Below are 13,184 nucleotides of genomic sequence, written 5' to 3'. Positions count from 1 at the left end.
CCCTATCAGAAATTGCTTGATCTCGGAAGATTAGGCTCCCAGCGCACTTCTACCTTAGGCAAGGGTCTCACCCTAAAAAGACTCTGCCCCACCCTTCCGTTAGTAACATCCTACAATAATCTCACTGCCTCTACCTTTGCCGACCATCCTATTTCCAGGCATTCGCCTCTTTCAATTCTGATTAGCTCTGGGCGGCCAGAAGCGCGCCTATGATTGGCCAGCCCCGTAATCCAGCCGAGATGCTCAGTGGCCGCAGTCCCGAGTGGTACAGCGTTTCCTCCTGGCAACAGCCCGACCCAGCGCTCATAGGCTGAGCAGATTGATATGCCCTGACTTGGGCGACTGCAGCGCGTGCTCATTGGCTGTTTGAGGAGTGATAGCGTCCCTCAGATTGGTTGACGCTGTACGGCTGCGCAGAGGCCGACTTTCTAGAGGAGGCGGAGCTTCGCCCTTCGCCGGCTGAAAAAGCAGTAGATACGGCTAGTGGCGACAGCAGGAGCCCAGCATTAGCCCTGCCGGGGCGGTGGGCTTTAGGTAGGAACCACAGGGTTTTGGAATCCTTTAGGTTTGTTGCTGCTGTAGCCGTGACCGTGAGCTCCAGTGGGGGAGGGGCGGGGTTGCCGTCAGCGGTGAGTGAAAGGCATGGTTCTTGGCCAATGGGAACAGGAGCTTCTAATATGGGTCCTAAGATTGGTCCTTTCTAATCTCTTATGGCCAATGCACGTCGGGAAGGGAGGCGGGTCTCTTAGGCCTTATTTTCTTCTTCCTGCGGCCGGGCCTCACTCGCCTAGGCGGCGGGGCCGGGAGGGGCTGGCCCTCTATGCGGTGAGGATCGGGGACCTTGGGAGCGGGGGCTACCTTGGGAGTGGTACCCGCGGGGGTGGCTGCGAGGGGAGGGGGCGGGAGTTAGAGGTGGTTGTTAGCAACAGCGACCTTTATTGAGTTATTAGGTACAGGGCCTAGTGCTTAGGGTTTCGCTTGCATCATCTGAGTTAATCACAGCAACCCTGCTGAGCAGGGAGGTTGGGATCCCCATTTTACAGGTGGGGAAACTGAGACTTGGGCAACTCATACAGTCAAGGTCACACAGCTACTGAATAGCAGAGACCGGATCTGTATTCAGAGTTGTTTTGATCCCGGAGCCGGTGCTCTGAAACTACTCGGCTTTGTTGCTGGATGGGGGAAATGAAGGAGTCAAGGAACAAGAGCTTTCCCCAGGGAGTAGATTGGGGGAAGGGAATCCTAGGGTTGAAAAAGGGAGTGAGCAACTGAAGTGGGGGCGAGGAAATCAGTTATTCAATAGGTACCGAGTGCCTACTCTGTGCGGTGCATTGTTCTAGGTTGTAGGCATAACAAAGATGACCAAGTCCAGAGGCAGGTGAAGCCCCATTAGTGGCTTCCAAGGCCCAGGTGACGGGGCCTACAGTGTTCACAGGATTGTGTGTTGTTGTCAAATTTGTTGAAGTAAGATATTTGGCATTTTTAAAAAAGAGGGTCCTCAAAATTGATTAAACTTGAGAGGTTCCTCCACACTTGCTTAGTCTAGGTGGAAGTTATGTTGCAGGCAGCATCGAGTAGCGGAAGAAGTGCTGGGAGTGCATCGCAGGACTGTGGGGAAATTTCCTGGTATGTAAAAAGATAAACGTAAACCTGCCATGTAAAGTTTTGGTGAGGTGTGTGAAAAGCTCCTGGCCAAGAGCAGACTTTGTTTTTGGAGAAATGGAAGCTTGAGAGATGCGGGTAGTGGCTTTTCTCTCCTATCTTAGATAGTTCTGTGCCCATGCTGTCTTCCTAGTCTGTTACTAGGTTGCTGGTAGGTTGGAGACAGTTTTCCCTTCTGAGCTCTCCAGCTCTCTAGGGAACTTGAAGCTGAACTGCCATGGCTTTGGGGCCCAGATTGGGGGAGTTGAGGAGGGAAATGTTTTTGCTTCTGAAGTGGCTCCTTTTGTCTAGTATGCTTGGTTCTTATTCAGCTGGAATAGTCTATTGTGTTATCAGGTAATGGGGATGCACCCACTTAGTTGAAGGCCTCATCTAGAAACACAATATTTGACCTTTTCCAGTCAGTTTGAGGCTTGCCCTGTATTGCCAGGTTATTGCCCATTTAAATTTTGTCCTTTGAATTCTGGGTATGGTACAGTTGAACTAGTCTCTAGTTTGATCTCATGTAATACTGCTGAAATTACATTTTGGCTTAGATATGAGAACAGTTTCACTTTAGGGTTTTAAAAACTAATATCAGTGTACTTTTTACCTCTTAAACTTTGTAATCTTGTAGCCAAGTAACTGTCTTTAGGAATCTAGAATACTGCTTTAAGCTTTAAGCTGTGACCTAGAAGGAAGCCCAAAGGTTGTTTTTTTACATCTGGTTGTAATACATTGTTTAATATACCCCAAAGCAGTTATCAAAGGTGAATAAGGGAGCAACTTGAAAAGATAAGAGTAAAATATGGGCAGGGCAGCGATAATATTGTTAGATAGGATTAACGCTCTAGTAACAGTTTAGCTGAAACAGTGTCTCCATTTAAATGAGATTTGAATACCCACAATTTTGATACATCGGATTCTTTTTTCTTTTTTAAGTTTTTATTTATTTATTTTGAGAGAGAAAGCACACAGGTGGGACAGAGACAGAGAAAATCCCAAGCAGGCATTGCACTGAGTGCGGAGCCCAATGCAGGGCTCAAACTCCTGAACCGTGAGATCGTGACCTGAGCTGAGTGTGGACGCTCAACCCACTGAGCCACCCAGGTGCCCTAATGCATCCGATTCTTTTAGATTCTTTTAAATATAAACTTTTCTATCTGTTTTTTTGTTCATTTAAATAACCTGTGTAGAGGCAGATTCCAGGTGTGAGGTCTTAATGCTTCTTCAGAATTTCTGCATCTTTTACTGTTTCAGCCCTGACATTCCCAGCATTTTTTCTTTCTTTTTCAAGTTCTATTTACATTCCAGTTATTTAACATACAGTGTAATATTTGTTTCAGGTGGAGAATTCACATACAACATCCAGTGCTCATCCCAACAAGTGCCTTCCTTAATTCCCATCACCCATCCTCCTTGACATTCCCAGCATTTAACTCTAATTACATTTTATATGATTTTATGTTCTTAATGTATTTCTTCAGGTTCCTGTCTGACCAGAGTGACTTCAAAAAGGAGGGAAAATGGCTTCAGAATCTGAAACTCTGAATCCCAGTGCTCGGATAATGACTTTTTACCCGACCATGGAGGAGTTCCGGAACTTCAGTCGATACATGGCCTACATTGAATCCCAAGGAGCTCATCGGGCTGGGCTGGCCAAGGTGAGGGTGGGTGGGATTGGTCCACGGAGCTTTTGTGACCAACCGGGCAGCAGCAGAAATCTTTCCTAAAGGCAGGGTGTGGAGTATACACTTCCTATTTGCAAGTTAATTCCTTTTGTTAACATCTGAAGCACCTTTTAAGTTGGAGGAGAGCTTGGAGTCTTTAAAGGGCGGTGTAGAGCTAGTGTCCCCGGGCCAGCTGCTGTGGTGCTTCCATTCTCTTGGTGGAGATGGGTGCTTTAGTGTTTGCACTCGGAGGGCTTATGCCATCCACCTTCTCTTGTTCTCATTTCAGTCTCATCCAGTACTCTGATAGCAGGTTGGGTTCTCTTGTGCACTTTGTTAGATTAAGAAAGTCAACTCTTCAGCCTCCTCTCTGTGCCCAGAGGAAATGCTGAGCTGAGAATGAGTATTACTCGTCTTTGGTCACTGCAACTAGGCAGCTAGTTGGTGGCTGAACTGGATCAGGGTTAGCACAGCAGTGTGACTCGCTATGTTGGGGTGAGTGTGGTTAAATCAGAGTCACTTTGTAGTAAAATTGGCTGGTTGGATAGCAGCCTACCCACGTCCTGGACTATGAGCAGCTTGTTGGATTTCTGATCTCTGTGTTTCCTGTGTTCCCTACAGGTTGTTCCTCCAAAGGAGTGGAAGCCCCGGGCGTCCTACGATGATATTGATGATCTGGTCATTCCTGCCCCCATCCAACAGTTGGTGACTGGGCAGTCTGGCCTCTTTACTCAGTACAACATACAGAAGAAAGCCATGACTGTTCGAGAGTTCCGCAAGATAGCCAATAGTGATAAGTGAGTGAAAACACGTTCCTTCCCACCTGCCATAGCATCTAGGAACTAACGTCTCATCTTCATAGCTGTCTCCTAAGACTGCTGCCGTGACGCTGAAGAACACTTTTCTCAGCTCTAGCTTGTCTCCCTTTCTGCTCTTTTTATGGAAGCATTCCTACTCTCAGTACTGTGTCGCAGTCTAAACACGTCTGTGTCCTTACCTAAAGTAATCCCATTGTTCTTCCATCAGAAGCAGAATCATTTTCTGACCCTGGTAAGTTGCAGAGTTGCAAAGGAGAGTGTTGGAGTTGGTTCAAAAGGAGTTTTTGCCGGATGTCTTAACACCTGCTTATCGAAAAGTGGCCTCAGTAGTTTATTCTCTTCCTTCTGGGTCCTTCTGTGTTTTATCATGCTCAAATTCCTCACTACCCATCCAGAAGCTATCTCTTTTCCATTTTGACATGACAGAATGTGAATAAACTGTCAAGCTGTTTGCTATTTTCTGTCTCCATTCTTCATCATCCATACGTGCTGATTGATCTGTTAGAAACATCTTTGTTTAGGCCTGCTGTTTTCATTTGTTTTCTGTTTATAATATTTAGCTTCATTTGACCTCACATTTGGAATGAATTTTGTGGTTCCCTCATTGAGCTCTGACTGTTCCTTCTTAATTCTCTCTCTTGGACTTTCTCCTTTCCAATGTTATTCCTCAATTTTGAGTGTCCACAAGGGATTCCTTCCTTCTCTCTTGCTTTTTTTTCCTGAGCCCTTTTGATCTGTGCATGTCATGACTTCAGCCAGTCAGACATTATATTTCGTCTTTTCTGTGCATGAGCCCAGAGCTAGATCTGTAGCTGGCCAGTCTTCACGCTCCTGGGGGTGTCCCTTCCTGTGCTTTATTCATTGCTCTGTCTCACATCAGATCTTGTTCTATTTCTATGCTTTGCCTTCTTTTCCTTTAACTTCGCACAATTCAAAATGTGGTTTTCCAGTTTTATTGACAGCTTAACTCTTTAGAAAAAATTTTTTAATATTTATTTATTAATTTTTTGGGGGGGAGAGAGACAGGGCGTGAGCAGGGGAGGGGCAGAGAGAGGGACACACAATCCGAGCTGTCAGCACAGAGCCTGACGCTGGGCTCGAACCCACAAACAGATCATGACCTGAGCTGAAGTCGGACGTTCAACTGACTGAGCCACCCAGTTGCCCTGGCAGCTTAACTCTTAAAAACCTCTGTATTGCTGACTCACCTGCTGTCTAATGAGTGAATTTGTGTAAGAGCATGTTGAAGAAGAGCGACATGCTCTGCACAGGAGAGGCTGTGCCGTCCTTTCTGTCTGGTTTCTAGCTGTGCGCTGGGGCCAGGGCCCCCTGCTTTCAAGCTCACATGGGGTTCCACCAGAGGCCTCAGCCTCCTGTATCCAGTCTCTCTTCTCAAAAATGGTAGGTCTTTCAGGATACCTCTTTTCTTTTTAAATTAGCCAGGCCTGTCTTTTCCCTTTACCTGAGATGCAACGAATTCTTACCCTTGATTTCTTATCTGCTTGGTCAGCCAGCTTTAAGAAAACCCAGCAGGTAAAAATCTAAGTTTATAAAGCAGAGCAGTTGGAGGTGGAAGAGTTACTTATATTTCAAAGGGAATTCAGGGGTCTTAAACTTGATCATTCAATAGGTTGAAGTTAAAATGGTTAAAATGTAAGGCCGCATTTAAAGTAAGATTTTTTTCCCCACCCAGCCCGTTGTCTCCACAGTTTGTCTTGGGTCTTTGCTTCTACTCTTTATCCATTCATAATATTTTCTTGCCATTTGATTTATAATGTGCATTTTCAAATATCTATTCAATTTACACATTATTCTTTTTTTTTTTATTTTTTTTATTTTTTATTTTTTTTTATTTTTGGGACAGAGAGAGACAGAGCATGAACGGGGGAGGGGCAGAGAGAAAGGGAGACACAGAATCGGAAACAGGCTCCAGGCTCCGAGCCATCAGCCCAGAGCCTGACGCGGGGCTCGAACTCACGGACCGCGAGATCGTGACCTGGCTGAAGTCGGACGCTTAACCGACTGCGCCACCCAGGCGCCCCTACACATTATTCTTTTTAAAATTGCTATGTAATCTTAAGGGGTTTGAATTTTTAAAAAGATTTTGGAGTAAATTCTCAGTATGTGATAATTGAGCTAAAGAATATAGATATTTTTAATGTCTTTATATAGAGATATAGACATCTATATATAGACAGCTGTGTACGTGTATGTGCATATATAAAAATATCTTTTTAAAAATATCTTTCTTAAACATTTGATTTGCAAAAATCTACATTTTTAAGAATTTTATTTTTTTATTAAAATACTTTGTTTTTAGGTGTGATTATTTGAGTTAGTCACTACATAGGGTGGTGGGAATGTAACAGTGACAATACAGATGAGCTGTCATGGAGCCGCTTCCTTTACAGAGTGCAATACTGTTCTAGAACCTCAGCCCTTCACATGCTGGCAGGTTTTGGTTGTCTGTGGATATATAGGGATTTGCAGTTCTTGGTTTCTCCCTGAGTGTCTGGGCCACTCCTGATTCTGGCCAGGATGTTGTTTTTAGTGGTCTCTTGAAAAAGTTGAGAGTATTCTGCTTCTTAGGGAAGATGGGCTTAACGTCTTCATATATGTTACCTTCCTCAGGCCCAGAGCCCAAGGAAGGGATGTGGAGGAGGTTACTTGTGTAATGGAGCCTTGAAGGCCAAGGTTTTGTCTTGTTCGTTTGAAATGTCTTGTTTTCCCTAGAATGGGATTGTGTCTTGTCCTTTCATAATGCCTGATGAATTTAGTCCTTGTTAAAAAAAAAAAAAAAATATATATATATACATATATATATATATATATACGTATATATATATATATTTTTTTTACTTGTTTTTGTTTTACTTTTGAAAGGTACTGTACCCCACGCTACAGTGAGTTTGAAGAGCTTGAACGGAAGTACTGGAAAAATCTCACATTCAATCCTCCAATCTATGGTGCAGATGTGAATGGCACTCTCTATGAAAAGGTGAGACTTCCAGGAAGCCCTCTGCAGCATTTTTGCAATTTAACACAATTTTTACCTGCCCAGCACTTAGTAGGCACCCAGAAGCTGCTTGCTGAGTTGAGTAGTTAAACAAAAGAGTGACCCACCACCAGCCGATGTGCTATGCACACTTAATGGTGGGTATTTTTGCATGTGACTGAATTTTATTTCTCCCACTCTCCATGTGAATTGGGTGATATAGTGTTCTTTGCAAGGGCTGTTAGAATAGTCTGTGGGTGGTAGCCGATAGTTCTTCAAAGGGTGGGCTCACAGTAAATGAAATGTTGGGGGAGAGGCAGTGTGGTTTCTGCAGAAAAAAGATCACTGACTAATTTAGTGAAAGGGGTATGTATTTAAGAAGAGAAACATTCCGATTTTCAGAACCCTCAAACAAGATTCTTTAGCAGAACCTATTTTAACAACTTGTGTCGGATTGCGGTATAGTGCTTTTCAGAATAAAGAACAGCCTTGGGGCTCCTGGGTGGCTCAGTCAGTTGAGCCTCTGACTTCGGCTTGGGTCATGACCTCGTGGTTCATGGGTTCGGGCCCCTCATTGGGTTCTGTCTGTGCTGACAGCTCAGAGCCTGAACCCTGCTCTGGATTCTGTGTCTCCCTCTCTCTGCCCTTCCCTGCTCGTGTTCTGTCTTTCTCTCTCAAAAGTAAATAAACATTAAAAAAAATTTTTTTTAAATAAAAAAAGAATAAAAAACAGCCTTAGATGGCATAAGGAAGGAACATTTGGGATTGTTTTTGATAATTAAAAAAATCTGTGGAGAATTTTAGGGATTATCACTCACATTAATTGTAATGATTTTGTAAATTATTGGAAAGAAGGAGTTTGAAAAGATTCTCAACTTGTCGATGACAATTTATTGAGTGGCGGAAAGTGAAACTTACAGATGTTAAATGGCAGAAAGATACTGTAAGGATCTGGGATGGGGAGGTACAGAAGCAGGACATAAGAATCGAGAACGTGCGTATAAGAGGTGGGCTTCTAGCTGACCATTAAAGTTTTGGCAATGGATTTGGGTGACATTGTAGACTTTTTACTGATGACGCTGCCTAGTGGAAGCTGGGGCTAAACAGTCACAGACTGGGATGGTAAATTCCCATGTTTTGTATTTTTAGTGATTTAGGAGTTCTTTCCTATTTTGACCTCAGTTTCTTTAGTTTCAGATCAAAGTCTTCCTCCTGGGGTTAAAAACAGGTGGCTGTCCCCTCCTTATTCATCTTTCACATGCCAGTTTTCTTTACCGAGTGGTATTTGCCTTTTGGAGGTCTGATGGCGTCAGCTCTAGCGGTGGCTGTGAAGTGTGAGTGAGGGGGGCTGTGGTCTTCATGTCCAGGCTGTTTTGACATTGTTCCACATCATCATTAGGGGTGACAGGTCACCTGTGACCCTTGCTCTTGTAGGTTCAGAGCCTCAGCTTGTGGGTACTGCAGTTGCCCTCAGCTGTGATTTACTTTGCAGCATGTCGATGAGTGGAATATCGGGCGGCTGAAAACCATCCTGGACTTGGTGGAGAAGGAGAGCGGGATCACCATTGAGGGTGTGAACACCCCGTACCTGTACTTCGGCATGTGGAAGACCTCCTTTGCCTGGCACACTGAAGACATGGACCTGTATAGCATCAACTACCTGCACTTTGGAGAGCCAAAGTCCTGGTAAAGTCGGGTTGCAGTTGGCACCGGGCTTCTCGCGACGCGGTAGGGCCCCTTGGCTCTAGTGTGCCGAGGCGGCACCTTGGGGTCTTGTTAAAATGCACATTCTGGTTCCGTAGGCCTGGGGTGGGACTGGCACTTGACATTTTCTCCAGGTTTTTAAGCTGTGAGATGCTGTTAGAGCTCTGGTGCTTAGACCTCTCTTCGAATAGTGAGGCTTCAGAGGGCAGGTCATTTAATACTACTGGATGGAAAGATAAGTCGTCTGAGTTACTGAGAGCTACAGAGGCTCTCCCAGGCTTGCCCACTGCTTTCTGATTTCTTTCTCCGAACAGGCCTGAGGCATTTCTTAGAGGCAGACTTCCAAGACTGGAGTCACTCCTTCAGATGATAGAAAGCTTTCTTTTCCTCATGGAAAAAATATTTGGTGAGCAGCAGTGTGTGCTTAACCCAAGAGGGGATGCAGGGCTACTCCATATATGCTTCCTGCTCTCCAGGATGTTCTCAGTCTAGTTGGGGAGGCAAAGATCTGTTCTCTCCTCTCTCCCTGTGTTGATCCGTCTCTCAACCCCAGCATTTCAGTGAAGGTTCTGCATTCGACTATAGTGACAGAGACATAGGTTATGTGCTGTCACACAGGAGACTGGTCAGGAGAGAGAAGGGGTGAGAGAAGCACCGATGGGCACTCTAGATCCTCGTAGGAAGGGTACACGAAGGTGGGGTGGGAATTGGAGAAGCTTCCCTGGAAGAGGTGACCACCAAGCTGAGGCCTAACATGAGGAGGCCTAGCTGGGTGAGACAGTGGCGGGTTTCAGACAGGGAAGACTGAGGAAAGTGTGTCCGGGTGGTTGGAATGACACGTGCAGAGATCCTAAGCTGAGAGGAAGCACGATGTCTTCGGGAACTAGAGGAAGTCCTTTGTGGTTTGGGTGCTGTGTACAAGGATGGATGAGCGAGGAGGCTGACAGGGACACTGTGGGCCAGGTCACGGGGAGTCGTGGAAACCGTATGCACCTTCATTTCCTTTTCCGGCATTTTCAACCACTTCTTTTCCCAGAGGTTTTCCTTTTTTTTCTAATGCTTTCCAGTTTCTAGTTTTGGGGGTGTGTGTGACCTTCTGAGCCTGTGTGGACCCCCTGACTGCTGTCCCATAACCTTTCTTAGATGGCTAGACTTCTAGAATCTGTAAAAATAGCTTTTGTGCTTTCCTTCTATTTATTCCCAACTTCCCTGAGATTGGATTTTCACTCTCCTGTAGAGAGATTTTCTAGTTATTGCATACACTCTTTTTAGATCATCTAAAGTGGGACTTCCAGAGACTTCTGGGCAAGGTTGCCTGATGGATCCCAAGGTCCTTTGGGTGACCAACATTTTCCTCCACTCCCCATCTGTTTTGTTTGGTAGTGAAACTATTTGGGATGGGAAGTTTCTCTTGTCGTGGAATGATCTTTATAATCAATTATAATGGTTAAAATAGACTTAACTGTGAGTTTCAGAATACAATAAAGTTTAACAGTTTTGTAAAACTTTTATTTTTTATTATTTATTTTTTAAGATTTCATTTTATTTTATTTTATTTTTTTATTTTGAGAGAGAGAGAGAGCAAGGGAGAGGGGCAGAGGGAGAGAGAATCTTAAACAGGCTCTGCACGGAGTATGGCTCAGTCTCACAACTGAGATCATAACCTGAGCCGAAATCAAGAGGCAGACGCTCAACCGACTGAGCCACCAGGCACCTCAGTTTTGCAAAAATTTTACGTAGTTACAGGTGGTTTTTTTTTTTGGTTTTTTTTTTTTTTAAATGAACAGTTTCTGTGGTGTCTTGCTACCCTGTGGGGTGGAAGAATAATTAATTATTGGGTAATCAGTGTAGCTGTCACAGAGATGATGTGAAAATGGGGTCAGCAGCAGATACAGGGCCGGGTCTCTAGTATCAAATCCATTTTTCCCATTCACCATTCCCCCTCCATCCTGTCCCAGTTAGGCTTTCAGCCTCCACCAGGAGCACTTTAATGCTATCCTTTAAAAAAATTTTTTTTTATTGCTTCGACATTATAAAGGAGAACAAGGCTGGTTGCATACTATAAATTCTGGCTCATGGTAAACATTCAGTGAAAGTCTCGGTAAATGAATGAGTATTAGAGAAATAAATTCACTTGTACCTTGTGGGCTCCTCTCCCCAAAGTCCAATATATCATTTCTCCAGACTCCTTTCCAGTTTTTGTGGTTGGGAGCTGTTTTGAGAGTGGGGATGAGCCCCTTAGGTCCTGAAGGGGGCTCTCCTCAGCATCCAGTGCTTCTATGTGATTGCAGGTACTCTGTCCCCCCGGAGCACGGAAAGCGGTTGGAGCGCCTTGCCAAAGGTACTGTCTCTCTTCCCTGTGCCTGCTCAGACCCTGAGACCCTGTGAACTGCACTAATTGCTCTAAAATGTCCGTTCTCTGCGGTCAGATTTCTTATGTGTCCTTTCACAGGCCTGCATGTAGGTGATAAGCTACACTGCCAGAGTGGTTACCCTAGCAGAGCAAATAAAAATCTGGAAACTTCCTCCATTTGTCCTGGGAAGGGACTAAGTAATTCTTAGACAGTCTCTGTCTCAGTTTTACCAAGCATAGGTTTATTTGACCACGGAGAGTATACCCATCATCCTGGGTCTGGTTCTTCTGCCAGAAACCTAAAGGTTAAAATTGAATTTTTGTGCTTTGGTTCTTTTAAGTGGACTTTAATAGATTTGTACCTCTAGAGGGCCAATTTCAAGAGAGTTTGGGTATTCTGTGCTGTAGATGTGTTACTAGCAAAAGATTGAGGGATAGAGTAGGAGCAAGGTCCTAAATAGTTGCAAAGCTCTCTTTAAGCACAAGGCAGGCTGGGTGATCTCAGTCTCCCTAACAGAATTTGATTACCCAGGTAAGCCATTGGAGAGCCCGGAGGCTCACTGTAGAATCAGGATTGGCCCGAAGCCAGAAGGATCTGTGGAGGTCCTGTGCTGATTTATCCTCCTGACACAGCCAGATGAGATGCACAGGTGTGCAGTGGCTGCAGGGCTGCAGAGCTGGTGTGGAGCAGTGTGTTCACCTGTGCCCATTTTCAATGAAACAGGCTTTTTCCCTGGAAGCGCTCAAAGCTGCGAAGCTTTTCTCCGCCACAAGATGACTTTGATTTCCCCTTTAATGCTGAAGAAATATGGAATTCCCTTTGACAAGGTGAGCTGACTTTACATATGGTCTTAGGCTTACAAGGAAGGCAGCCACCCTTTTCGGTCTGTTTCACAGAGGGGCTTTATTCTGGTTCATCTCTCTGTCCCAGGCGTGGGCCAGAGGTAACCCATATAGCAGTACTTGGATCCAAGGATATTAAAGGTGGAGGTTCTGTAGCTTCCCGGTGCCAGAGGAGAGTCACATCCCCTAGAACATTGTTAACTTCGGGGAATGGTCAGTTACAGTGTTGGGGTCTGATATGATCAGGCTTCGCGTCTTACAAAGACCCTGGTGGTCTTATGACTTATGCTGGGTTATGAAGCTGTAGCCGAGCTCTGAGTTCCAGTCCGTTAGACTTCAGCCATTTGATGCAGCTGGTTCAAGTCTGCTCTTGTTCAGGTGACTCAAGAAGCTGGAGAATTCATGATCACTTTTCCTTATGGTTACCATGCCGGCTTTAACCATGGCTTCAACTGTGCGGAATCCACCAACTTTGCTACCCGGCGGTGGATTGAGTATGGCAAACAAGCTGTGCTGGTAAGTCTGTTTGATTGCTTTCTGTAACGCCATGACCGAAAATGTCTGGTGAGCAAATTCTTGTTAGATACACTGGCTGGTGATTAGAACGTTCTTTGAACTGCTGGAATTCAGAAACAGACTGACAGGGCTGTGCAAAAGAGCTAGTATGTTGCGTTCATACAGAAATTAGAAGAATTTGTTCAGGTTTGGGATGCGTAAGGTGAGGTTTCCATGCTTAAAGTCCATTTGAGCATGAAGACCACACCCACGCACATGGCTGTTTCTTGCTTTGGCCACTCTGGGATTTCTCCGTTGAGAAATTCTTAGGGTTAGGGAAGCAAGCAGGGCTGGACGTTTGGCAGGGAGCAGACTCGCTTATGTGGTCCTGGCTTGGATATGTCTCAGAGGGACGGTGGATGTGGAGCATCCTGGGTCGAAGTGCAGAGCCTCACCTCCAGCATTTCTTTATGCATCCTAGTTCGTGCCCAGGTGGGCTCACCCCAGCGCTGCACATTGCTCTCTGCTTTTTCCCCTGCTTCCCTCCATGCTCGAAGGCTCTGCAAGGACAGTATGGCCTCAGCCTGTGAACGCAAACAGTTTGGCTTTCAATTGTCTTGTGTCTTTTGCACTTGGAGGGAGGAGATGGGATGTGGGAGTCGCAT

The 13,184-nt window shown here is 45.2% G+C and overlaps 1 protein-coding gene across 3 annotated transcripts in view; it reads left to right on the top strand.

The window, feature by feature from the left end:
* The first annotated feature begins 409 nt into the window (after positions 1-409).
* The window catches only part of KDM4A (lysine demethylase 4A), a 46,396-nt gene continuing 33,621 nt past the window's right edge, over positions 410-13,184 (top strand). For 2 of the 3 annotated variants that reach the window (XM_060621858.3, XM_060621860.2), the window contains exons 1-8: positions 696-825; positions 3,129-3,305; positions 3,933-4,108; positions 7,013-7,127; positions 8,617-8,810; positions 11,120-11,169; positions 11,906-12,009; positions 12,403-12,540. In XM_060621858.3, coding sequence (XP_060477841.2) covers positions 3,168-3,305; positions 3,933-4,108; positions 7,013-7,127; positions 8,617-8,810; positions 11,120-11,169; positions 11,906-12,009; positions 12,403-12,540 — 915 coding nt within the window. In that variant the 5' untranslated portion in view covers positions 696-825; positions 3,129-3,167. Of the gene's footprint in view, positions 535-695; positions 826-3,128; positions 3,306-3,932; positions 4,109-7,012; positions 7,128-8,616; positions 8,811-11,119; positions 11,170-11,905; positions 12,010-12,402; positions 12,541-13,184 lie in introns of those variants that run through there. The other variant, XM_060621859.3, reaches the window with a different exon arrangement.

The sequence above is a fragment of the Panthera onca genome, chromosome C1 (assembly GCF_046562875.1).
Source record: "Panthera onca isolate mPanOnc1 chromosome C1, mPanOnc1 haplotype 2, whole genome shotgun sequence".
NCBI classification, from domain to species: Eukaryota; Metazoa; Chordata; class Mammalia; order Carnivora; family Felidae; genus Panthera; species Panthera onca.
The sequence above is the reverse complement of the archived record's forward strand: the minus strand, read 5'-3'. Positions and strand labels throughout refer to the sequence as shown.